Source organism: Salmo trutta, chromosome 33 (genome assembly GCF_901001165.1).
Source record: "Salmo trutta chromosome 33, fSalTru1.1, whole genome shotgun sequence".
In the NCBI taxonomy this organism is placed as follows: Eukaryota; Metazoa; Chordata; class Actinopteri; order Salmoniformes; family Salmonidae; genus Salmo; species Salmo trutta.
The window spans coordinates 14,800,589-14,827,997 of record NC_042989.1 but is presented as its reverse complement, the minus strand read 5'-3'; the positions used below and the strand labels follow the sequence as shown (position 1 = coordinate 14,827,997).

General features: G+C 42.5%; 1 protein-coding gene across 2 annotated transcripts in view; it reads left to right on the top strand.

Annotated features, from left to right (window-relative positions):
- The first annotated feature begins 306 nt into the window (after positions 1-306).
- The window catches only part of LOC115172441 (syntaxin-binding protein 6), a 121,395-nt gene continuing 94,292 nt past the window's right edge, over positions 307-27,409 (top strand). The window contains exons 1-2 of one of the 2 annotated variants that reach the window (XM_029729883.1): positions 307-583; positions 24,298-24,515. In XM_029729883.1, the coding sequence (XP_029585743.1) occupies positions 24,362-24,515 (154 nt within the window). In that variant the 5' untranslated portion in view covers positions 307-583; positions 24,298-24,361. The remainder of the gene's footprint in view (positions 584-24,297; positions 24,516-27,409) is intronic. The other variant, XM_029729884.1, reaches the window with a different exon arrangement.

The following is a 27,409-nucleotide window of genomic DNA, read 5'->3' as shown; positions in this document are numbered from 1 at the left end:
TTGCAAATATTGGCTTCATGAAAGTTTATAGCCAACAATTGAAAAACAACTTTGGTTGGCCTACCAAAAGAGAGATTGGATGCATTACCATGGATGCATAGGCCTATTCAAGGCCAATATTTAAGATTTGATATCAAGCAAAGTAAGAAAATATAGAAGGACAACAACTATAAATCCTTCTCATTCGAAGGAAAACAACTATAAATCATGGCAGACATACTTGTTATTTTGGAGGAGTGTTTTTGAGAGTCAAATAAAATCCAGATTGCATTTACGTAGCGCCTCATGCACGTGACTGGCGGTCTGGAAAAGTTGCTGTGAGAACCTGCTACTGCTTTTCCGTCGAGACAGCAGTTGTGGCGCGCTAGTAGTCCAGCTCTGTGAGAGTTTGAGGCGCTCTGTCTTTCTTTGAAATACGACTGTTGAACGAAATTAGGCTACTTCTATGTCAAAAACGACATGCTACCTTTTACTTTGATTAGATAACAGGAACGACTTTGCAAGTGAAAGTGAATGGACTCACGGTGATATCCTTTGAGGCTTTGACGCTTGAACCACACGAGAAACAGTCGCCTGACAAGAAGTGAGTTACTTTTATATTTACTGTTCTGTTTACTCTCGGTTTTTCATATTATGCAAATGTTATATACACATAATAGCAAGTTCAAATTGTGTGATAAGTTAGTTATCTACGTTTGTACTGGACTTTCGTTCAACTATTAAAATTAGAGCGCAAAGTCCTGTTTGTGTCTGTCTCCACGGTGCCTGTAGCAAGATTCAGCTAAATATCTCCTAGAGGTTTCAACTGTTAGAGGCTATACATTAGTTTACGACCTATTTTACACGTCAAAAACATTCATTCAATGGATTATTCAGGATTTGAAGACTTACATCTTGTAAAATGCGTGCAAAACAAATAATTCAAGTATTTTGGGCTGAAGTCTGACACCAAGTTAATTTCAGTGCTACCACTGTCAAAGTAAAGTTTGTTCAAATTGTACAGAACATTCGACTGTTGCAAAATATGGCTTTCAAAGGCATGCCACTCACAGTACACAGCAACCACGCCGCCTAATTTTGAAGTCTGATTTTCCCATGCTCATAATTTTCAAACTGAGACTATGGTGTTTTGAACACTAGCTAAAAGACATTGTTCAAACTTCAAATAGCCCCCGATCTGATTTCAGGGTGGCTTTTGTCACAAGCTTCATAGAATGGCAAATATTTCGTTTATGCTCCTAATAATAATGCATCCTGCTAGTTTCATATAAGGATGCTTTATTGCAAGAGCTATATTTCCATAACCCGAAGCTCATTATTATGTGCTCATCTGTATATGAAGACATTGACTGTGGGTTGAACTTAATATAAAATGTCAGTCAAGCTCAGGGGAGAACGACTGACCCCTCATTGAAGCCACGACGTTCAAGGCCGACCACGGTACTGCAGGCGTTCTTTGCAGAAAACCGGATCTCCCATTTATAAGGAATGGGGAAAATGGCAATTTTATATTACACCTGATGTATGGCCTTGAACCGATTATTCTAAAATCGCACACAGAAATAAGTTATAAGGATAATTTCGTAGCTATTGGCAGCCTGCAGTACCCCGGTCAGCATTCAACTTGAGATACTCAATGAGAGGGGGGGCAGCACTGAGCTAGCCTGCAACGTCACTACCTGGAGTAGCTCAAGCTGCTCATGTTTTGTCTACTTAAATCTCCCACATGAAACGACATTTAAGACTTCCTTGGCTTCAAATGCACTATTTAGTGTTCTCATAGGAACGAATTGTCGTTCGACAGCTTTTTCCATTCATAAATAGTCATTGGTCAGGCTATTGAGAAAGTCATTAATATACGTGGGATTTGATTTGTTTGAATACCACACCCAGCAATAAGGAAAAGTCACATGAGTATCATTGATCATAAGTTTGTTTGACTTTTCTGGTTTATAAAAACCTAGGATGTCCTGTTCATATTAAACTCTTGTTGAAAGCAGTAACCTAATGGAAGGTGGTTTTCCATGAGAAAAAACTAAATATTTACCAGGCTAATGGCCAGATACTGTTGTGTATGTTTAACAATGCAATGCTCAGACAGCTGATTTGAAAAGGGGGTAGTACTTCTGCTCTCTCACACACCTGCACACACACACACACACACACACACACACACACACACACACACACACACACACACACACACAGAGAGAGAGAGAACATTTTCCACATTTTCACTTTAATAAATACAATCGAGTACCACATGATCCTATGGAACATTACAAGAAGGAGAATGTAAAACACAGCCTAAAACATGGCTTGCTGAATCTATGGAACACATGTTCTGAAGTGCTGTGTTTTGAAGCACTTGTGGAAACCGTATCATTTTGCAGGGCTATTGGCCCTACTCCAAAACCATATCAAAGCAATTCATTGGTTATTAGTTCATGCAGATGTGCATATTGCTGTAACCTTGCTAACCTACAATATTACTCTGTCATAACTTAGTGGCTATCACATTGGACTTGAGTAATATCAAAAACCTCTTAATTTTATGTCTTTACAAAGCAATTAGGCTAGCCCCAAATTATTATCTAACAAGTCTAACAACATGTTAGTTTTGTTATAGGGGGTAATTACAGTAGCCTTCAGGGTTACTCAGATGGCATGAGTGGAAGGTAATGTAAGGTGTGACCCCACTAAAATCAGGCTGTTACTAATCATTTTCCTCTGAACATTATTTTCCCCAGTTCCATAGTGTTTAGGCAAGCTACAATGCTGAGCTTGAGTTTGTATTGGAGCCAAAGGGTGGAAAAAGCCATTTGCAAAGTGCAGCACATTCAGGCTGGGTGGTAATTGCTCATTGCAGATAAATCCTATCTCTGTATTGCCAAGTCTCTGACAGGTTGGGGCCATGTAGGGCTGCTGCTTCCACCTTATTCATCTCATCTCTTGCTCTCCTTAATACTACTCCTTATCTCCTAGCTGTTGACCAACCCAATTAACTCCAAATGCACACCACACTCCCATGAAGTACTTCATTGCAACATTTAGGCTACTCGAGTACACCATGAAAGATAAGCTATTGGAAATTATTAGACTATCTAACCTATTACACATGGTGTGATGATTTTGACTGGGTTTTCTCTGAATGTCCACTGCCATGCTTGCTGGAAGGGAAAGTGAGACACTCCTTTTTTGTGCAATGAGAAGATAGCCGAACTAACGAGGCCAGTTTCCTGTCTTCAGTGGCTCATATAATGGAGAGTGGAACAAAAACAATCTTGCTAGTTTCCGATGAAGCTTCAACATGGGAACACACTGTCCCATCCCACCACTTGGCTGGAGGATGCACACATGAAATTACATCACTAGGCAAGTGTGTATGGGCAAACAACCTTAACACACTTTATACAAATTACAAAGCATATTCATGCAAAACCAACACAGCTAAGGGAATGTTAAGTGAAACTTAAGTAACAGGTTTCCAATTTGTCATACTTCAGCTAGTTTGGATCTTTGTTTGTTTTACAGGTAAGGAGGATCTATTGACACTAACTTTGCTTGTAATACTTGCAGTGCGTTTGGAAAGTATTCAGACCCCTTCCCTTTTCCCACATTATGTTGCGTTACTGCCTTATTCTAAAATGGATTAAATTAATTTCTTTCCTCATTAACCTACTCACAATACCCCATAATGACAAAGCGAAAACAGGTTTTTAGAAATTTTAGCTAATTGAAAACAGGTATCTTATTTACGTAAGTATTCAGACCCTTTGCTATGGGACTTGAAATTGAGCTCAGGGGCATCCTGTTTCCATTGATCATCCTTGAGATGTTTTTACAATGTGATTGGAGTCTACCTGTGGTAAATTCAATTGATTGGACATGATTTGGAAAGGCACACACCTGTCAATATAAGGTCCCACAGTTGACTGTGCATGTCAGAGCAAAAAACAAGCCATGAGGTGGCCATCGAGCTCCGAGACAGGAATGTGTTGAGGCACAGATCTATGGACGGGTACCAAAACATTTCTCCAGTATTGAAGGTCCCCAAGAACACAGTGGCCTCCATCTTAAATGGAAGAAGTTTGGAACCACCAAGACTCTTCCTAGAGCTGGCCGCCCGGCCAAACTGAGCAATGGCGGTTGAATGGCCTTGGTCAGTGAGGTGACCAAAAACCTGATGGTCATTCTGACAGATCTCCAGAGTTCCTCTACTGAGATGGTTGTCCTTCTTGAAGGTTCTCCCATCTCTACAGCGTTCCACCAATCAGGCCTTTATGGTAGAGTAGCCAGACGGAAACCACATTCAATTGTTTTGACATGATTTAGAAATAAACACACCTGTCAATATAAGGTCCCACAGTTGACAGTGCATGTCAGAGCAGAAACTATTTCGTGAAGTCCAAGGAACTGTGCGTAGATCTCAGAGATATAATTGTGATGAGGCATATATCTGGGGAAATGTATAAAACATTTTTAGTGTTGAAAGTTTCCATGAACACAGTGGTCTATCATTGGGAAATTGAGAAAATATGGAACTAACCGGACTCTGCCTAGAGCTTGGCTGACCAACTAAACTGAGCAACTAGGCAAGAAGGCCCTGTGTCAGGTAGGTGACCAACAACCCAATGACCACGCTGACAGAACTAAAGAGTTCATTGGCTAAGATGGGAGAACCTGCCAGAAGGACAACAGACCTCTACAGCACTTCACCAATCTGTCCTTTATGGGAGAGGGGCCAGATGGAAGCCATTCCTGAGAAAAAGGCTCATGAAAGCACGCCTGTAATTTGCAAAAAGGCACGTGAAAGATTCTGTGGTCTGACGAGACAAATGTAACTATTTGGCCTGAGTGCAAAGTGTAATGTCTGGAGGAAACCAGGCACAGCTCAACACCCGTCAGCATCACCAGCATCATGCTATGCTATGGGGATGCTTTTCAGCAGCATGGACTGGGAGACTGGTAAGGATAGAGGGAACAATGAATGGTGCCAAATACAGGCAAACGCTTAATGAGAACCTGCTAAAGAGTGTAAACAACCTTTGACTGGGGGTGCGATTTACATTCCAACAAGACAATGACCCCAAGCATACAGCCAAAGCAACGCTGGAATGGCTTCAGAACAAGAATGTGGAAGTCCTTGATTGGCCCAGACTTCAATCCCATTGAAAATCTGTGGAAAGACTTGAAGATTGCTGTTCACCACCACTTCCCATCTAACTTAACAAAGCTTGAAAATCTGCAAGGAAGAATGAGAAAAAAATCCCCAAATCCAGATTTGCAAAGCTGATACAGACATATAAAACACCACTCAACTGTAATAGTCGCCAAAGGTGATTCTACAAACTATTACGCATTTCTAAAAACATGTTTTCATTATGGGTGTGTGTGAGGGGAAAAAAACCTATTTAATCCATTTTGAATTCAAGCTGTAACACAGCAAAATGTGGAATAAGTCAAGGACTTTCTGAAGGCACTTCAATAGAACGGGCGTCCGCATTCAAGTCCATGATGGCATAATGGGTGGACTGGCAGCGAGTGTACCCATTAGAGCAAAGCAGGAAGTGTACCCATCAATATGTGCTGTGATTTTTGTTGATTCAACTCCATTGACATTACGAAAAATCCATTGCATGAGCCAAATCAGTTAACATCATTTGAATTAACATTCTACATTGGCATGGAAATGATTGCATCATAATACCAAGCAGCTATTGCGAGGTGTACCCTTAAGATAACTAGTCAAATTGCCAGGGTTAGAGGTTCAAAGTCCATTCTATTCATTGTTTGCTACAATACCTTGCTTGTTTCAGCAAGGGGCAAAAAATGTCAACCCGTTGTTAAGAGCCCATATTATTGCCTCCCGAGTTGTGCAGCGGTCTAAGGCATTGCAGTGCTTGAGGCATCACTACACAGGCTGTGTCACAACCGGCCGTGACTGGGAGTCCCATAGGGCGGCGCACAATTGGCCCAGTATTGTCCAGGTTAGGGGAGGGTTTGGCCAGGGAGGCATTACTTGGCTCATTGTGCTCTAGCGACTTCCGGTCGTCAGTTGAATGGTGTGTCCTCCGACACATTGGTGCAGCTGGCTTCCGGGTGTAAAGAAGTGTGGTTTGGCGTGTCATGTTTCGGAGGACGCATGACTCGACCTTCATCTCTCCCGAGCTCGTTGGGGAGTTGCAGCGATGAGACAAGATTGTAATTGGATCGCAATTGGATATCACGAAAAAAGGGGTAAAAAATGTGTCCATATTATCTCAGAAACAGAGTCAACCGCACAAATGCTGTCTTCGTTAGCTGTTTGTTCAAAACGGTTATGACTGTTATTTTCATGACGCTCTTCATCCATAACCGTCGATTATACGGTTATTGTGCCAGTCCTACTACACTGTGCCAGTATTTCCTTACTGCTCATGTTAAGAGGAGTAGGCTTACTAAAAAATGCCCTGACCCAAACCATTCAATTAAGATTTGTACTGTTTCTCACCTCTAATTTGGCTAGTGTGTTCATAAATATGGGACTACATATGAAATAGTGATAGTTCCACATAAAACTGTCACTACTGTTTTCAGTGAATGTTTTCTTCTGCAATTTATTTCTCACCTTAGGCCTAGACCCTTCAATAAATATAGCATAAAGAACATTGTCACCTCGTTTTTATAAACATTGTGCAGACAGTGACACCATTGTGCAGTCTCTCTGCTGTAAGTAATCCTCTGGAACAATTTTCACTCACCTGTTGTGGAACATTTCAACTTAATGTATCTTCTACATACTGCATCCATTTCAAGCACCGTGTTTTCCCTGCCATATGCTATGCAACTGTAAGATCTGTATTCCTTAAGAAATAAATAGTATTTTCCCTATATGAAGATTCTCATTCCTCCCCTGAAAGACAGCTGTTGCAGAGCGGGCTCCCTCTCATCATCCTTCCGGCATTCTACTCTGTTAGAGGCCCCCCCCCTCTACAAACTCACACTCGAGCAGAGCTGAAGAGTAGTTGTTATTCCTGTTGAGTGCGGGGCGTTCTCTAAGGAATGGGAATGGAAGATAAGCCCCAGGAATGTGATTTCCCCTGCTTATCGCCGTCTCACTGGCTCGATCTGCACACTGCCATCTGAAAACAACACTGGATGTGGCACAAAGAAAGTTAAACAGAACACCTTGGCATCACACCAGGCACGGTGTTCCAACTGTGGGTTGGTTAGCGCACAGATTAGTGTTGGGCAGTATCTAGATTTTCATACCGTTTCTGTACCATACAAAAACACAAACCAATTCAGGCAACAGGGATCTTGATCCAGGAGGGGATTGAAGATTGAATGTCTGTAGTCTGGTACCAGTCTTTGCCACTCCATCTCATTGCCAAAGACTGGCCTTTTCAGTAGTCTCAACGTTCAATATGCAGCTGGATTTAAGGCTGAGTTGCTCGTTGGTTGTTGGTAATAACATGAACATGTTCCATGACAACATGGAGCCTTGAATTTAGAATTATGACAAAGTCAAAAACATTTAGCTGTTAGCTAGGCAAGTTATTGTATTTTGAGGCTTAACACCAAAGCAGAGGTTTTGTGGTTGGAATTTAGACTGAGCTAGCAACTTGACAGACTGGTTTCATCTGGATAAACAAACAGTTGCTTTGCAACCAGATACCAACATATTCTGTGGAGAAAAAAGTGATTGAGTTCCAGTATTTGGATAATTGTTGTAATTGGAGGATAACCTGTGAGGGTTATCAACTCATCAGTTCTCCTCGCTCATTAATGATTGAATGTTCATATTTGAAGATCACAGAAAAGCCAGTCTCTTTGGCAATGACAAGGAGTGAGTGGTAAGGAGTGGAATGTTAGCTGAAGAGACTCGTACTTAGGCTAGAATGTCTCTGCTGTTACCAAAAGGCTTGATCTAGCCACTTAGCTAGCAAGTTAGCAAAACAAATATATAACTGGAGCCCTGAGCTGTGTGTATATACTTTATTTGACACATCTTACATTTCTTGTAGTTATACTTAATTTATAGTCATAAGCATTGCCGTATCATACTGTCAGTATTTCGAAATACCCCGGTATATGGTAGAAATGGTATTTCGCCCAAGCCTATTTCAGATCCTCCCTTTTCTGAAGGATTCTTCAAAGGGTTGTTAAACCCTGACCTTTCTCCATTTACTGTAAATGTCAGAGGAAAGTAGCTGTAACAACAGCATTCCAAATTTCTCACTATACCAAAGATTAAACAATCAGGAATCAGTTGTTTCTTGACTTTCTGGTCATTTATTTTATCAGTGTTTGGCAATTCTGGAAGATGTCAAACTAATTGAACTGGCTTTGTGGTAACCTTCGCTTTTGCAAATCCTGCACCTGTCCTATCGTTGTGAAGCTCTTTCAGCCTGGCTGTTGTGCCAGATTTCTATTGGCCTGTGTAAAGAATTAAGCAGGGAAAGGAGTGGTGGAGAGGGATGAAAGTTTTGGCTGTGGGCTAAAGCGAAGCACCCTTACTCAAGAGGCCTCTGGAGAGCCGTGAGCTCTGGCTGAACAGATTTCACGTTAACACGCTGGGCGAAAGGAGAGACTGCAATTGGCACTGCTCCCTCCTTTCACTGCTTGGTGAGGTAGTGAATTAAGTGTTTCTGTGAAGGGGGGGATTGCAAGTCTCGTTTTCAGTGTTGTAAAAATACTTTAAAGTACTACTTTAGTATTTTATGGGGGTATCTGTAGTTTACGATGTATTTTTTTTCAACTTTACTTCACTACATTCCTTAAGAAAATAATACGTTTTTCCTAAGACCCAAAAGTACTCATTACATTTTGAATGCTTATCAGGATTGGAAAATGGTCCAATTCACACACTTATCAGATAACATCCCTACTGTCTCTAAACAGCCATCACTAACATAGAGAGGCTGCTGCCAACATACGGACTCAAATCTATGGCCACTTAAATAGACTTAATAAAGGTATCACTAGTCACTTTAAATAACGGCACTTTAATAATGTTTACATATCCTACATTACTCATCTCATATGTATATACTGTATTCTACACCATCTACTGCATTTTGCCTATGCCGCATGCCATCGCTCATCCATATATTTATATGTACATATTCTTATTCATCCCTTTACATTTGTGTGTGTATAAGGTAGTTGTTGTGAATTTGTTAGATTACTTGTTAGATTTTACTGCATAGTCGGAACTAGAAGCACAAGCACTTCGCTACACTCGCATTAACATCTGCTAACCATGTGTATGTGACCAATACAATTTGATTTGATCTGGCGGACTCACTAAACACTCATGCTTTGTTTGTAAATTAGTGTTGGAGTGTGCCCCTTGCTATTCATGTATGTTATATATATTAAAAGAAAATAGTGCCATCTGGTTTGCTTAATATAAGGACTTAAAAAAGTATATTATAGCAATTACATTTACTTAAGTATATTTAAAACCAAATACTTTTAGACTTTTACAGAAGTAGTATTTTACTGGGTGACTTTCACTTTTACTTGAGTCATTTTCTGTTAACATGTATTTACTTTTTCTATAGTATGACAATTGGGTACTTTTTCCACCGCTGGTTTTCACCATAGCCAAGCAGTGTCGGAATGTGAGGCTAATGTAATTCAAACCATCACTGAAAAGTGACATCTACCCCCCCAATCTCCAAGGTCCTCCCTTCCATCCCTCACACTTCAGTTGCCCACCTGAGGCAGGATATAGACTTCCCACTGTCTGCCGACAGCTTGGAGAGACATGGGGAGCCTTCTCTCTCAGCTGGAGGATGGTAGTGGATTGGTAGGGACACCCAGGTTTAGGGCTACTATTATCTCTATCCCTCTCTCGCTCTCTCTATGCCTCTCTACCCCCTTCTTAAGGTGACAGTAGGACCATTGACATTTGATGTTCAGGTTTACTAGTGTCTTCATATGATTTGTGTTTGAGGCCATCTATCAAAAGAAGATCGAGGTTTTCATGTTTTATTCATACGCGAAGGTGCATAATGAAGCGCATTATTCCCACTTCAATTAATTTCATTGAAGTTCTGAATTACTAGAGAATCATTTGTACAGAGATTGGTGAGCACCACTGGGCTGAAATGGTGGAAGAACAAAGTGTTTCTGTTTTTTATAGGAAACTGAACAAGGCCCTTTCCACCTGTGTGTACGCCTGTGCCGTTTAAGATTAGGTAGGACTAGGGTTGCGCATTTTGGGGAATATTCAGAGGTGGAAACTTTCCATGGGAATTAACGGGAATACATGGGAATTAATATTGATACCATTTAAATGTAATGTTTTTTGCATTGGATATATTTACCATATCATATGGAGACATAAACCATTTACCTTATCATAAGTAGACATAATTGCAAGTTATTAAATCCTTCCAATAGAAATGAGAACTATTTTAGTTATGAATTGAACAACAAAAGGGAATATTGAATGATCCCCAATGATCCATCCCAACATACGTCTGTAAAATGATAGTCTAGAAACTAAAGCTTTGGTTGTCTTCCTCTCAGGCTTCCATGTCTTCTCCCTGGACCGCAATGTCCACCTCTTGAACATCAGACTCTGAGGCCTCATCTTCACTGTCACTTTCCAACCTTGTTGAGGATGGCTCAAAAAGCCTCAAATTGGTGGCCATCTGGGCAAATTTTTCAACCCTTGTATTGGTCAGCCTGGTTGTGTGTGTGTGTGTGTGTGTGTGTGTGTTCCCTAACAAGGGCCAGTTGCGCTCTGAGGCGGCTGATGTTGGTGGGATTTGGAGGATGATGGAGGCAACAGGGGAAAGAGCCTCAGATCAACAAAGTCCCTTCCACCAGGTGGCTGATGATATATGTTGGCACGACCGTCATATTTCATCTCAATCCCAAAGCCCTTGCTTGGAAGTGTACTTCGCCAGACTGCCAAGAACCTTGCCCTCATCCAGGCCAAGGTGGTGAGACACGGTAGTAATGACACCATAGGCCTTGTTCATCTCTGCACCAGACAGGATGCTCTTGCCAGCATATTTGGGGTCCAACATGTACACTGCGGTGTGTATGGGCTTCAGGCAGAAGTCTTCACACTTTTTGATGTATTTCAGAACTGCAGTTTCCTCTGCTTGGAGCAACAGTGAAGTGGGCAGGGCAGTACGGATTTCTTCTCTTACATCTGCAAGCAGTCTGAACATCAGACAGGATGGCATTGTCTCCCTCAATCCGTGCAATGGCTACCGCTATAGGTTTCAGGCTGCTTACCACTCTCCCAAAATACATCATCCAGGAGGATCCTCTTGATGGGGCCGTCCATATCGGCAGACTGTGATATGGCCATTTCTTGGAGAGACTCCTTCCTCTCCAGGAGACTGTCAAACATGACAACACCACCCCAACGTGTTGCTGGGCAGCTTCAAGGTGGTGCTCTTATTCTTCTCACTTTGCTTGGTGAGGTAGATTGCTGCTAGAACTTGATGACTCTTCACATACCTAACCATTTCCTTGGCTCTCTTGTAGAGTGTATCCATTGTTTTCAGTGCCATGATGTCCTTGAGGAGCAGATGCAATGCATGAGCAGCACAGCCAATGGGTGTGATGTGAGGGTAGCACTCCTCCACTTTAGACTAAGCAGCCACCATGTTCGCAGCATTTTCGGTCACCAGTGCAAATACCTTCTGTGGTCCAAGGTCATTGACTGCCTTCAGCTCATCTGCAATGTTGCTTTTTCGTCTACATTAGCTGCAGTGAAATGTCTCCACATCAGATCGTGCCCGTGGCATTTTCCTGTAAAGATTAGTTAAGCAGTTAGATTAAACAACTCCTTTTGTAAGATGTTTTAAAATGAAATGTGTATCGAAGCAGGTGAATTAACACTCCTCAGTTAGCAGGCTCAAGCAAGCTAAAACCCACATGGTAGCAAAATCTAACTAGCAGAAATGAACAAGTTAGAAATGATTTAACACACTTTGCTGTAGGATACGATTTACTAGTTGACAAAAAATCATGTATGTCATATAAAATATATTCACCCCACCCAGTATTGTAATCAAAACTTACCAGAAAGCATGTAGTCCTTGGCTCAGACAGTATAGTAGTGTGGGCTCAATAGCATTTCATTAGTGTGAAAGAGCTTGAGAATCAGCTGTGCATGTGATGGAAGAGTGCACTGCGCATGTGATGAAAGAATGCACTTTTATGAGCATGGCTTTATTTTTTTGAATGTGGTATTATTATTATTATTATTATTATTATTATTATTATTATTTGTATTTTGTTTTTCTCCCCAATTTCATGATATCCAATCGGTAGTTACAGCCTTGTCCCATCGCTGCAACTCCCGTACGGACTCGGGAGAGGCGAAGGTCGAGAGCCACGCGTCCTCCGAAACATGACCCTGCCAAGCCGCACTTCTTCCTGACACGCTGCTCATTTAATGTAGAAGCCAGCCGCACCAATGTGTCGGAGGAAACACCATAAACCTGGCGACTGAAGTCAGCTTGCAGGCGCTCTGCCTGCCACAAGGAGTTGCTAGAGCACGATGGGACATGGACATTCCGGCGATGCAGTGCCTTAGACCGCTGCGCCACTCGGTAGGCCCCTACATGGCCTTATTTCTATTACAGCATATTGGATGACTGTCATTCATATTTCATTCACCCAGCTCAATGTAACATCAATAGGTTTAGGCTTCTACATGTTCATGATACTATACCCATCATGAGGTTCTTCAACCTAGTCTTCGAATGAAAGTTTACAACGTAGCTGCACAGGTCGCGAGAGAAATTTGAGTAGCAAGGTGACAGATGGGAACACATTAAATACCACCTTGCACACACTTGCCTGCATCTATCTGATCTAGGGTTTAATCATTAGTCCAACAGTTGGAAATGAGAGTTTCTATTGGACATATTCAGATATGTTTATCCCTGTTCTGTCTGCTTACGTTAAAAATGTTTCAACAGAATTGCCGATATGAATACACCCCTGATCACCCGCACACACAGTTCACTTTTAATAGCAACCACATATAAACCGCATGATCACTTTGCTTGTTGTATATTTCCTTCTCGCATCTACACGCACTCCTCTTATCACCTTTTCTCTTCGCTTGTGGACTTCAGTGCCCAACACAACAGCTGTCTGTGACCAGGCGAAAAACCTTTCCAAGCCAAACCTTCATACTATAACCGCTACACACAGCTTACATCGTTGTCACCATATTAGCTAGTCATAGTCAACATAGCTACTAGAACTAATGCGTTAGTAAACTCACTACAATCATGCAGTACAGCAAACAGTTAAGCAGTTACACTTGTGGCCCCGGTAGCAATAAATGTAATAAAACCAAAAGTTTACTTTCACTTGGAAGAGTTCCAGTGTTGGGAAGCCTTAGCCAGCTAGCTAACATAACATCCCTCTCTGTTTGAGCCGGCTGTTTGAGTAGGCTAAACTAGCTAGCTGCATTTGCTAGCTGTGTAAGTGAAAAAATACAATGCTCTTGCTTCTTAATTTCTTACAAATGTATTTTTGTCTTTCTTTCTCTTTTGAGTGAACTATACACCCCATTTCATGCACTGCAGTGCTAGCTAGTTGTAGGTTATGCTTTCAGTACAAGATTAATTCTCTGATGCTTTGATTGGGTAAACATGTCGGTTCATGCTGCAAGAGCTCTCATAGGTTGGAGGGCACCCTCCAGAAGTTGTCATAATTACTGTGTAAGTCTATGGAAGGGGGTAAGAACCATGAGCCTCCTAGATTTTGTATTGTATTGAAGTCAATGTACTCAGAGGAGGACAGTAGCTAGCTGTCCTCCGGCTACACCATGGTGCTACTCCAGGGAGTGCTGTTGTATACCTTCAAGTGTGTTTTTATCAGTTATTTGTTGACGTGAATATATGTAGTATAGTTTTATCTTTTTTTCTTTTTTTTATGTTTAACTATTCACATTTTTATGAAATTCACTGAGGACGGTTCCTCACTTTCCTCCTCTGGGGAGCCTCCACTGGTGTATGCACATGTTTGTAGATTTAGGTGTTGGATGTTTTAAACATTACAAGGAAAGACATTTTTGTTGGCTAATTGCTCTCAGAAATCTTGGCTTGTATGTTGTTTACTCTGAGATAAGCAGATGAGGCTCTAAACAAATTGTCTATGTTTTGAAATGCCATTTGCTGAGCTGGATTGTTTTACTGTTTGGTTTTTAGACTAGTTGAATTGTGCACTCCCATAGTGTTCACTGTGACCTAACGTTACCCTGTGGATAGGTGTACCTAGCAGTAGAAACAGTTACTGTGCCAATGCTTAGAACTAAATCTCACCAGATGCAGCACCATTCAAATCAAATCAAATTTATTTATATAGCCCTTCGTACATCAGCTGAAATCTCAAAGTGCTGTACAGAAACCCAGCCTAAAACCCCAAACAGCAAGCAATGCATGTGAAAGAAGCACGGTGGCTGGGAAAAACTCCCTAGGAAAAACTCCTGAGAAAGGCCAAAAACCTAGGAAGAAACCTAGAGAGGAACCAGGCTATGAGGGGTGGCCAGTCCTCTTCTGGCTGTGCCGGGTGGATATTATAACAGAACATGGTCAAGATGTTAAAATGTTCGTAAATGACCAGCATGGTCAAATAATAATAATCATAGTAATTGTCGAGGGTGCAACAAGCACGTCCGGTGAACAGGTCAGGGTTCCGTAGCCGCAGGCAGAACAGTTGAAACTGGAGCAGCAGCATGGCCAGGTTGACTGGGGACAGCAAGGAGTCATCATGCCAGGTAGTCCTGAGGCATGGTCCTAGGGCTCAGGTCCTCTGAGAGAAAGAAAGAAAGAGAGAAGAGAGAATTAGAGAGAGCATATTTACATTCACACAGGACACCGGATAAGACAAGAGAAATACTCCAGATGTAACAGACTGACCCTAGCCCCCCGACACATAAACTACTGCAGCATAAATACTGGAGGCTGAGACAGGAGGGATCAGAAGACATTGTGGCCCCATCCGATGATACCCCCGGACAGGGCCAAACAGGCAGGATATAACCCCACCCACTTTGCCAAAGCACAGCCCCCACACCACTAGAGGGATATCTACAACCACCAACTTACCGTCCGAAGACAAGGCCGAGTATAGCCCACAAAGATCTCCGCCACGGCACAACCCAAGGGGGGGGCGCCAACCCAGACAGGAAGACCACGTCAGTGGCTCAACCTACTCAAGTGACGCACCCCTCCCATGGACGGCATGGAAGAACACCAGTAAGTCAGTGACTCAGCCCCTGTAAAAGGGTTAGAGGCAGAGAATCCCAGTGGGAAGAGGGGAACCGACAAGGCAGAGACAGCAAGGGCGGTTCGTTGCTCCAGACTTTCCGTTCACCTTCACACTCCTGGGCCAGACTATACTTAATCATAGGACCTACTGAAGAGATAAGTCTTCAGTAAAGACTTAAAGGTTGAGACTGAGTCTGCGTCTCTCACATGGGTAGGCAGACCATTCCATAAAAATGGAGCTCTATAGGAGAAAGCCCTACCTCCAGCCGTTTGCTTAGAAATTCTAGGGACAATTAGGAGGCCTGCGTCTTGTGACCGTAGCGTACGTGTAGGTATGTACGGCAGGACCAAATCGGAAAGATAGGTAGGAGCAAGCCCATGTAATGCTTTGTAGGTTAGCAGTAAAACCTTGAAATCAGCCCTTGCCTTAACAGGAAGCCAGTGTAGGGAGGCTAGCACTGGAGTAATATGATCAAATTTTTTGGTTCTAGTCAGGATTCTAGCAGCCGTATTTAGCACTAACTGAAGTTTGTTTAGTGCTTTATCCGGGTAGCCGGAAAGTAGAGCATTGCAGTAGTCGAGCCTAGAAGTAACAAAAGCATGGATTAATTTTTCTGCGTCATTTTTGGACAGAAAGTTTCTGATTTTTGCAATGTTACGTAGATGGAAAAAAGCTGTCCTTGAAGCAGTCTTGATATGTTCTTCAAAAGAGAGATCAGGGTCCAGAGTAACGCCGAGGTCCTTCACAGTTTTATTTGAGACGACTGTACAACCATCCAGATTAATTGTCAGATTCAACAGAAGATCTCTTTGTTTCTTGGGACCTAGGACAAGCATCTCTGTTTTGTCCGAGTTTAAAAGTAGAAAATTTGCAGCCATCCACTTCCTTATGTCTGAAACACAGGCTTCTAGCGAGGGCAATTTTGGGGCTTCACCATGTTTCATTGAAATGTACAGCTGTGTGTCGTCCGCATAGCAGTGAAATTTAACATTATGTTTTCGAATAACATCCCCAAGAGGTAAAATATATAGTGAAAACAATAGTGGTCCTAGAACGGAACCTTGAGGAACACCGAAATTTACAATTGATTTGTCAGAGGACGAACCATTCACAGAGACAAACTGATATCTTTCCGACAGATAAGATCTAAACCAGGCCAGAACTTGTCCATGTAGACCAATTTGGGTTTCCAATCTCTCCAAAAGAATGTGGTGATCGATGGTATCAAAAGCGGCACTAAGATCTAGGAGCATGAGGACAGATGCAGAGCCTCGGTCTGACGTCATTAAAAGGTCATTTACCACCTTCACAAGTGCAGTCTCAGTGCTATGATGGGGTCTAAAACCAGACTGAAGCGTTTCGTATACATTGTTTGTCTTCAGGAAGGCAGTGAGTTGCTGCGCAACAACTTTTTCTAAAATTTTTGAGAGGAATGGAAGATTCGATATAGGCTGATAGTTTTTTATAATTTCTGGGTCAAGATTCGGCTTTTTCAAGAGAGGCTTTATTACTGCCACTTTTAGTGAGCTTGGTACACATCCGGTGGATAGAGAGCCGTTTATTATGTTCAACATAGGAGGGCCAAGCACAGGAAGCAGCTCTTTCAGTAGTTTAGTTGGAATAGGGTCCAGTATGCAGCTTGAGGGTTTGGAGGCCATGATTATTTTCATCATTATGTCAAGAGATATAGTACTAAAACACTTTAGTATCTCCCTTGATCCTAGGTCCTGGCAGAGTTGTGCAGACTCAGGACAATGGAGCCCTGGAGGAATACCCAGATTTAAAGAGGAGTCCGTAATTTGCTTTCTAATGATCATGATCTTTTCCTCAAAGAAGTTCATAAATTTATTACTGCTGAAGTGAAAGCCATCCTCCATTTGCGAATGCTGCTTTTTAGTTAGCTTTGCGACAGTGTCAAAAAGAAATTTCGGATTGTTCTTATTTTCCTCAATTAAGTTGGAAAAATAGGATGATCGTGCAGCAGTGAGGGCTCTTCGATACTGCACGGTACTGTCTTTCCAAGCTAGTCGGAAGACTTCCAGTTTATTGTGGCGCCATTTCCGTTCCAATTTTCTGGAAGCTTACTTCAGAGCTCGTGTATTTTCTGTATACCAGGGAGCTAGTTGCTTATGACAGATGTTTTTAATTTTTAGGGGTGCAACTGCATCTAGGGTATTGCGCAAGGTTAAATTGAGTTCCTCGGTTAGGTGGTTAACTGATTCTTGTCCTCTGACGTCCTTGGGTAGGCAGAGGGAGTCTGGAAGGGCATCAAGGAATCTTTGGGTTGTCTGAGAATTTATAGCACGACTTTTAATCTTCCTTGGTTGGGGTCTGAGCAGATTATTTGTTGCAATTGTAAACGCAATAAAATGGTGGTCCGATAATCCAGGATTATGAGGAAAAACATTAAGATCCACAACATTTATTCCATGGGACAAAACTAGGTCCAGAGTATGACTGTGGCAGTGAGTAGGTCCAGAGACATGTTGGACAAAACCCACTGAGTCGATGATGGCTCCGAAAGCCTTTTGGAGTGGGTCTGTGGACTTTTCCATGTGAATGTTAAAGTCACCAAAAATTAGAATATTATCTGCCATGACTACAAGATCCGATAGGAATTCAGGGAACTCAGTAAGGAACACTGCATATGGCCCAGGAGGCCTGTAAACAGTAGCTATAAAAAGTGATTGAGTAGGCTGCATAGATTTCATGACTAGAAGCTCAAAAGACGAAAACGTCATTGTTTTTTTTTTTGTAAATTGAAATTTGCTATCGTAAATGTTAGCAACACCTCCGCCTTTGCCGGATGCACGGGGGGTATGGTCACTAGTGTAACCAGGGGGTGAGGCCTCATTTAACACAGTAAATTCATCAGGCTTAAGCCATGTTTCAGTCAGGCCAATCACATCAAGATTATGATCAGTGATTAGTTCATTGACTATAACTGCCTTGGAAGTGAGGGATCTAACATTAAGTAACCCAATTTTGAGATGTGAAGTATCACAATCTCTTTCAATAATGGCAGGAATGGAGGAGGTCTTTATACTAGTAAGATTACTGAAGCGAACACCGCCATTTTTAATTTTGACCAACCTAGATCGAGGCACAGACACGGTCTCAATGGGGAAAGCTGAGCTGACTACGCTAACTGTGCTAGTGGCAGACTCCACTAAGCTGGCAGGCTGGCTAACAGCCTGTTGCCTGGCCTGCACCCTATTTCATTGTGGAGCTAGAGGAGTTAGAGCCCTGTCTATGTTCGTAGATAAGATGAGAGCACCCCTCCAGCTAGGATGGAGTCCGTCACTCCTCAGCAGGCCAGGCTTGGTCCTGTTTGTGGGTGAATCCCAGAAAGAGGGCCAGTTATCTACAAATTATTTGGGAGGGGCAGAAAACAATTTTCATCCAGCGATTGAGTTGTGAGACTCTGCTGTAGAGCTCATCACTCCCCCTAACGGGGAGGGGGCCAGAGACAATTAATCGATGCCGACACATCTTTCTAGCTGATTTACATGCTGAAGCTATGTTGCGCTTGGTGACCTCTGACTGTTTCATCCTAACATCGTTGGTGCCGACGTGGATAACAATATCTCTATACTCTCTACACTTGCCAGTTTTAGCTTTAGCCAGCACCGTCTTTAGATTAGCCTTAACGTCGGTAGCCCTGCCCCCTGGTAAACAGTGTATGATCGCTGGATGATTAGTTTTAAGTCTAATACTGCGGGTAATGGAGTCGCCAATGACTAGGGTTTTCAATTTGTCAGAGCTAATGGTGGGAGCCGTCGGCGTCTCAGACCCCACAACGGGAGGAGCAGAGACCAGAGAAGTCTCGGCCTCCGACTCCGACTCGCTTAACGGGGAGAACCGGTTGAAAGTTTCTGTCGGCTGAATAAGCGACACCGGTTGAGCATTCCTACAGCGTTTCCCTCCAGACGCCATGAGAAAGATGTCCGGCTGCGGGGACCGTGCGAGGGGGTTTATACTAACGTTACTATCTGTACTTGCTGGTGGCACAGACGCTGTTTCATCCTTTCCTACACTGAAATGACCCTTGCCTAACGATTGCGTCTGAAGCTGGGCTTGCAGCACAGCTATCCTTGCCGTAAGGCGATCATTCTCCTGTATATTATGAGTACAACGACTGCAATTAGAAGGCATCATGTTAATGTTACTTAGCTTCGGCTGTTTCAAGTCCTGACGAACCATGTCCAGATAAAACCTCCGGGGTAGGGAAGTTGAATGAAAAAAAAGTTGAGTGAGGGAAAAAGTAAAAATATACGGTAATGAAAAAGTAAAAACCGTCATGTAGCAAAGTAAAAACGGCAACAAAAACGCACAGCAGCGTAAACAAGTCTGCAAGTTGTGACCGGAAACAGGAAAATCATGATTCAGAAATCAAAATGTCTGAAAGTAAACAATCCTGGCTTTCTGGATCGAATCTCGATGCCTCTTGACGTTTCATATTACCTGTTGTATTTATTGTTCTCAAAGAAAGGCCAGAATGTTTTTTTAGCTAGACTGTTGAAGATGAAGAGACAAATGGGTGTTCAGTGTTTCCTCTATCAGAGCTTCAAGTAAGTGTTTGGCAGTTGAGGAGGAGAAGCAAGGAAACTAAATAGTTCCACAGAAACATAATCAGCAGCGTTAGAAACTTAAGCAAACTACTGTACATCAAGGTTATCTGGTTTAATAAGTCAACTGTTCTTCCTCCATCAAAACTTTAAAAAGCTGTTAGTGTTTCCCCTTCAATTAATTAGTCTTGGCAGCGCTTCTAACGCTGCGGATTATATTTCTGTGGAACTATTTTGTTTCCTTGCTTCTCCTCCTCAGCTGCCAAACACTTATTTGAAGCTCAATGCAGTGTGAAAAACAAGTATTTTGGGCCTGCTTATTAGAAATCCATATTGACGATGGTGTTGTTGCCATGCCTCCTCTCTGAGTCGCCTAATTCATGTATAATTTGTTGTGACGGCCAGTTATATTTTTGTATCAGCAGTGCACCACCTCCGTCTGTGTCTGGCTGAGACGATGATTAAACGCCATAGTTCTCCGGAGAGCATTTGGACACAATTAAACGCTATTGTTTATGACCGCATCCTCCATTAATGTAACCACATTTGCACTGCCTCAGCACTGCTTTCTCTGACGCGATCAGCAAAGCACATTGTGTTTGGGGACCTGGGTATTCCGTCTCATTCGATGAGGAGCTGCCAGTTTATAATGTGAACAAAGTTACATTTAAAAAATATATTTCAAATCATGTCAAATGTGATGACTTCAATGGCAATGAGATGTTTCTGAAAAGTTTCCTAACTGAAGTCAAAAATTTTACAGCAGATCTTGGAGGGAACATTGTCTGTGTCGTAGTAAGAAAGATGTCGATATTTGCACCACTCCACAGAAACGATAGCCCGTCTTCCATATTGGAGGCAGTCACTCATTCTGTCATTACATTCTTTTATAGGCCCATTTATATTGGGGAGCAGAATTTTTCTGAAATTAGATTGTAGTGGTCTTTCTGACGCTGGGGACTGGAAAAGCACAGAGCAGTCGGATGTAATGGCTATTTTGCTTTTATTTCTTCCGGGACTAATCTCTCACTGCTTTCTCAATGTGATTTCTTCTGACATGTAACAAAGACATTGTTTCTACCAGTGTGTCTTTTACTCCCTCCATAATAAGAAGGATTCAGTGATATGGGCTGGACTGATTGATTTTGGCTACAATGTTCTGGAGAAGGTTTGCATTGACAATGGATGATTTATATGAAAGTGAGAGCTACAGGTAACTGCCAAAATAATGGAAACACTTAAATAAATGAGGGATACAAAGTATATTGAAAGCAGGTGCTTCCAGACAGGTGTAGTTCCTGAGTTAATCAAGCAATTAACATCCCATCATGCTTAGGGTCAATTGTAAAAATGCTGGGCAGGCAATTATTTTGGCCATTGTTTTAGCTACCATGGCTATGCCCCAACAAGATGACAATGCCCCCATCCACAGGGTACAAGTGGTCACTGAATGGTTGATGAGCATGAACATAATGTCAACCATATGCCATGACTGACTCAGTCACCAGATCTCAACCCAATTGAACATTTATGGGAGATTCCGGAGTGCCACCTGAGACAGCGTTTTCAGAATCACCTTATTTGTTCATTGTGAAGATTTATTTTTTTGCAGCTGCAGTTTTAAAACAGCCTATTACTCGAATGTTGTTGCATTAAATTAGTGCAAGCACTCTTGCAGTCTTTCTCAATTGGATTCAAATTGCATCCAAAATAGATAATCCTGTTCAAGATTGATATATGCATATACACTGCTCAAAAAAATAAAGGGAACACTTAAACAACACAATGTAACTCCAAGTCAATCACACTTCTGTGAAATCAAACTGTCCACTTAGGAAGCAACACTGATTGACAATAAATTTCACATGCTGTTGTGCAAATAGAATAGACAACAGGTGGAAATTATAGGCAATTAGCAAGACACCCCCAATAAAGGAGTGGTTCTGCAGGTGGTGACCAGAGACCACTTCTCAGTTCCTATGCTTCCTGGCTGATGTTTTGGTCACTTTTGAATGCTGGCGGTGCTTTCACTGTAGTGGTAGCATGAGACGGAGTCTACAACCCACACAAGTGGCTCAGGTAGTGCAGCTCATCCAGGATGGCACATCAATGCGAGCTGTGGCAAGAAGGTTTGCTGTGTCTGTCAGCGTAGTGTCCAGAGCATGGAGGCGCTACCAGGAGACAGGCCAGTACATCAGGAGACGTGGAAGAGGCCGTAGGAGGGCAACAACCCAGCAGCAGGACCGCTACCTCCGCCTTTGTGCAAGGAGGAGCACTGCCAGAGCCCTGCAAAATGACCTCCAGCAGGCCACAAATGTGCATGTGTCTGCTCAAACGGTCAGAAACAGACTCCATGAGGGTGGTATGAGGGCCCGACGTCCACAGGTGGGGGTTGTGCTTACAGCCCAACACTGTGCAGGACATTTGGCATTTGCCAGAGAACACCAAGACTGGCAAATTCGCCACTGGCGCCCTGTGCTCTTCACAGATGAAAGCAGGTTCACACTGAGCACATGTGACAGACGTGACAGAGTCTGGAGACGCCGTGGAGAACGTTCTGCTGCCTGCAACATCCTCTAGCATGATCGGTTTGGCGGTGGGTCAGTCATGGTGTGGGGTGGTATTTCTTTGGGGGGCCGCACAGCCCTCCATGTGCTTGCCAGAGGTAGCCTGACTGCCATTAGGTACCGAGATGAGATCCTCAGACCCCTTGTGAGACCATATGCTTGTGCGGTTGGCCCTGGGTTCCTCCTAATGCAAGACAATGCTAGACCTCATGTGGCTGGAGTGTGTCAGCAGTTCCTGCAAGAGGAAGGCATTGATGCTATGGACTGGCCCGCCCGTTCCCCAGACCTGAATCCAATTGAGCACATCTGCGACATCATGTCTCGCTCCATCCACCAACGCCACGTTGCACCACAGACTGTCCAGGAGTTGGCGGATGTTTTAGTCCAGGTCTGGGAGGAGATCCCTCAGGAGACCATCCGCCACCTCATCAGGAGCATGCCCAGGCATTGTAGGGAGGTCATACAGGCACCTGGAGGCCACACACACTACTGAGCCTCATTTTGACTTGTTTTAAGGACATTACATCAAAGTTGGATCAGCCTGTAGTGTGGTTTTCCACTTTAATTTTGAGTGTGACTCCAAATCCAGACCTCCATGGGTTGATAAATTGGATTTCCGTTGATTATTTTTGTGATTTTGTTGTCAGCACATTCAACTATGTAAAGAAAAAAGTATTTAGTAAGATTATTTCATTCATTCAGATCTAGGATGTGTTATTTTAGTGTTCCCTTTATTTTTTTGAGCAGTGTATATAGATGTCCTAGCTTACCTCTTTCAGGTAATACAGTCAATGCAGTATTAGCTTTGTATTTAGCTAATTAATGATGGGTTATGCATAATAAGCTTCTAACTTATAGCCTCACCTGTGCTCCTCTGGCCTCTTTCCTTAAAAAATCTCCTTAGCTCTTGGAGTCCCATGCAAGAAAAGCTAGACTAGAATAGCTTGCTGGACTTTTTTTATGCATTTCTCATACCAATAGACTATTCAAAGAGGGATGCAAGCTCTTGTTTGCTGAATGTTAATTACAGCAGACCATAGAACTCACGGGTCATTTGAAAGAAGCACAAGCGTGCGATGGCAGTAGGCTATAGCATTTATTTATTCAGACACATAACCATTCAATCTTCGTGAAGAGAAGTGAAAGCCGTCTGAATCTAATTATAGTCCTATTATTCAAGCATGTCATTAGAATAATGAAGATGAGGACAATGAAGCTTATTTAACTGTTGTGAGGAAAGAATGAAGCAACAATAGAAAGAGGAGGTAGGCTAAAACATTAGGGGAAATATTATAAAATGTATATATGAGTCAGCCTCCTACTAATACAAATGGGCCCTATTATATTTTAAAATCAAATTCTCTAGCCTATACTAGGGAGGCTGTATGTAATGCACTAGAATCTGCATGTGATGCACCAGAAAGTTCTGTCCCAACTTTATCATGAGTTGAAGGAGGTGCATAATTCCAGTCCATGTAATACAGTTCACACTCAAAGATTAGCCTACTGGAGTTTTTCATTTATTTACCCAAGAGAGCATATAGCTAGCTACATCTCTGGGCTTTTATGTTTTTATGACGTGCGTAAAGCCTAAAAATCATATGTATTGGATAATGACACAATCATTTAGTTTTTTTTGGGGCTTGGGTTCATAAAATGTATTTAATGTATGTCTCATCAGGCTCAGGAAGCATCGGGCTTGATTTAAAAAAAAAATGTATATGCTTCATATCGTTTTGAATTACACTTCCTGTTTTGGCAGGAAATACCGGGCTACCCGGGAGAAAAGAGATTTATTCTCAGGATGCAACATTTGTAAAATACTGGGAAAATATTAAACCCAATAACCTTATCCATTCCACCAAAATCAAACAGTAACACTCACCAATGATCTTATCTCTTTCCATCCACAGAGGAGAGCTGACGAACTCCTCTCCATTTACCCTCTCTCTCTGCGACTCTCCCCCCTCCCCCACGATGAGTGCCAAGGCAGCCATCAACAAGGCGGTGTTCACGCCCCACGATGAGAAGATGCTTGCAGCCGTGCAGGTGAAGAGGAGGACCAAGAAGAAGATCCCCTTCCTAGCTACTGGAGGACAGGGAGACTACATGACCTTCATCTGCCTCTCAGGTACTACAACCCTTATTTTTCACCTTTTTCATTTATTTGTCTTTCCTCTTTTTACCTCCTATCCTTTCCTAGTTTTACTTCTTTTTCTCTCGTTGTTTTGCCGTTCCTCTCTTTACAGTCTTGTGTTCCTTTCCTCTCTTCACGTTTGTGAGTGCTGGGGCTCCTGGGGCTCCTGTGCTGATGACTACTCCAGACTGACAGGTCTCCCTGTAGCATTGTCTGTGGCATGTGGCTATAATGTCCCTGCTATTGACAGGTTTCTTGATGGCAGTGGTATGAGTGTGTGTGTTTGTTTATTTTTATGGATGTGTGTGTTGGTGGCCCGTCTAGAGGGTGCTGTGCTGCATCTGATCCAACGTGTGCCCAGAGTGATTATCCTCACTGTCAGTGTTATCAGCCTGGAATTGAGGTAACATGCTAGAGAGACCACAGTCACATTGCAACACACATCCCCTTCAATTCACCTTCTAATACGCTCTCTGAAGAGCCAGTTTACTGTTTCTGAGCCAATATAGCAAGACCCTTAACCAACAATTCACCTTCTGATACGCTGTCTGAAGAGCCTGTTTACTGTTTCTGAGCCAATATAGCAAGACCCTTAACCAATTTAGGGTTTAAATGGATGACATTTACTTTGAAATATATATATTTTTATTTAACTGGAATTTGGTTTAAAATTGTTTCTGAAAGATTTTCTATCCTCTGAAATATTGCACTCTTAATCAGTCATGCTCAGTAATATATGTGAGATCGAGAGGAACGGGTACAAAGCATTTTCACTAGGCTAAGTTACATTTCTTTAACCCATTCTGCAGTCCTATTAAACCATTCTTTGGCAGCAAATCATGTCATCTCAAGGTCTCAACTCATTGATCTATCAGTTACACGCAACCTTTAAGGCCAGAACTACCTCTCTGGTACCACCGTGTCAAGGCTCAATGTAGTCTCCCAGTAAGTAATTACAACATGGTGCAATATGACAGTTGACACACTTTTTATCCTGATGTCTCTAGTACTGTACTGCACTCCTCTTAACCACTTCCCTATTGGTCAGAAAATATTTTAATCTTAAGCACCTACAAATTCGTAATGTATTGTACGAAGTGGATTTGTAACATACGAATTTTAAGAAGAAAAATAAATATTGATATATGCAGCCATGCAATCTCCATAGCTGAACATTGGCAGTAGAATGGACTTACTGAAGAGCTCAGTGACTTTCAACGTGGCACCGTCATAAGATGCCACCTTTACAACAAGTCAGTTACATTTCTGCCCTGCTTGAGCTGACCCGGTCAACTGTAAGTGCTATTATTGTGAAGTGGAAACGTCTAGGAGCAACAATGGCTGAGCCACGAAGTGGTAGGCCACACAAGCTCACAGAACGGGACCGCTGATTGCTGAAAATCGTCTGTCCTCAGTTGCAACACTCACTACCGCGTTCCAAGCTTCCTCTGGAAGCAACGTCAGCACAAGAACTGGCCAAGCAGCCGCACACAATCCTAAGATCACCATGCGCAATGCCAAGTCTTAGCTGGAGTGGTGTAAAGCTCACCACAGTTGGACTCTAGAGCAGTGGAAACTCGTTCTCTGGAGTGATGAATCACACTTCACCATCTGGCAGTCCGACGGACGAATCTGGGTTTGCCAGATTCAGGTGGATGCTAGGAGAACGCTACCTGCCCGAATGCATAGTGCCAACTGTAAAGTTTGGTGGAGGAGGAATAATGGGCTGGAATTTGGGTAAAGCCCTTTCCCGTTTTAGCATGACTATACCCCCGTGCACAAAGCGAGGTCAAAGCGAAATGGTTTGTCGATCGGTGTTTAAGAACTTGACTGGCCTGTACAGAGCCCTGAACTCAACCCCATCAAACACCTTTGGAATGAATTGGAACGCTGACTGCTGGCCAGGCCCAACAACAGTGCCCGACCTCACTAATGCTCTTGTGGCTAAATGGAAGCAAATCCCCTCAGCAATGTTCCAACATCTAGGGGAAGAAATCAGACATTTTGGCTTGTGAACACTACTTTCAAAACTACTGGCTGAAATGATTCAAAGCCTCCTATAGCGTCACTTTAAATATCACTGTAAATATGTGATGCAAAGACTGTGTTGGTGGGATTTGTTGGAGGGGGAAGAAGATGAATCCTCTGTTTGTCCCACTGACTTCTATAATGTGAATGGATGCATATTCACAATTCCATTCTGGGTTCCTTGTACATGTAGCTAGGTCTACTACTACATCTTGTAAGGGTTGTGCTTTGTGGAGCAGCACAGATCCTCTCCCTCTATATGGCTCATCAGCTCATTCACTACCGACTAGGCCAGGCCTGGGCAATTATTTTCCATGGAGGGCCACATAAGAATATATTTTTGCCATCGCGGACCAGGATCATATTACGGGACTATACATCATGTGTATGACTGTGTTGACAGATATATCTACTGTAAATCACATCCAGATATGCTACTTATTTTACTTTTTTAACATGCACAGAAATAATCCACATCCATGTTCTCATTTTGGTAGGTAATTTCATTATTAAACATGCAATGAACTACACGGGGGGAAAAGTACACTGTGCATTCAGCACCACGGACAGAACTCTTATTATTGGGTATGAACAAAAACACAAAGAGAGAGAGAGCTCAACATTACATTTAAATTACTCAGTGTGAGGAGTGAAGTCTCTGATGGGCATTGACTAGAGCAGTGAAGTCAGGTATAGTTTCTGATGTCGTTATGCGCAGGATTGTTGAGAGGTGAGAGTCGGTAAGAGATGATCTGTGCCTTGACTTGTTATATTTCATCACTGAACATGTCTGTTCACATACATAGGTTGACCCAAACAGTACAAACATCTTCTGGGCATGACTCTTAATCTTTGGAAAG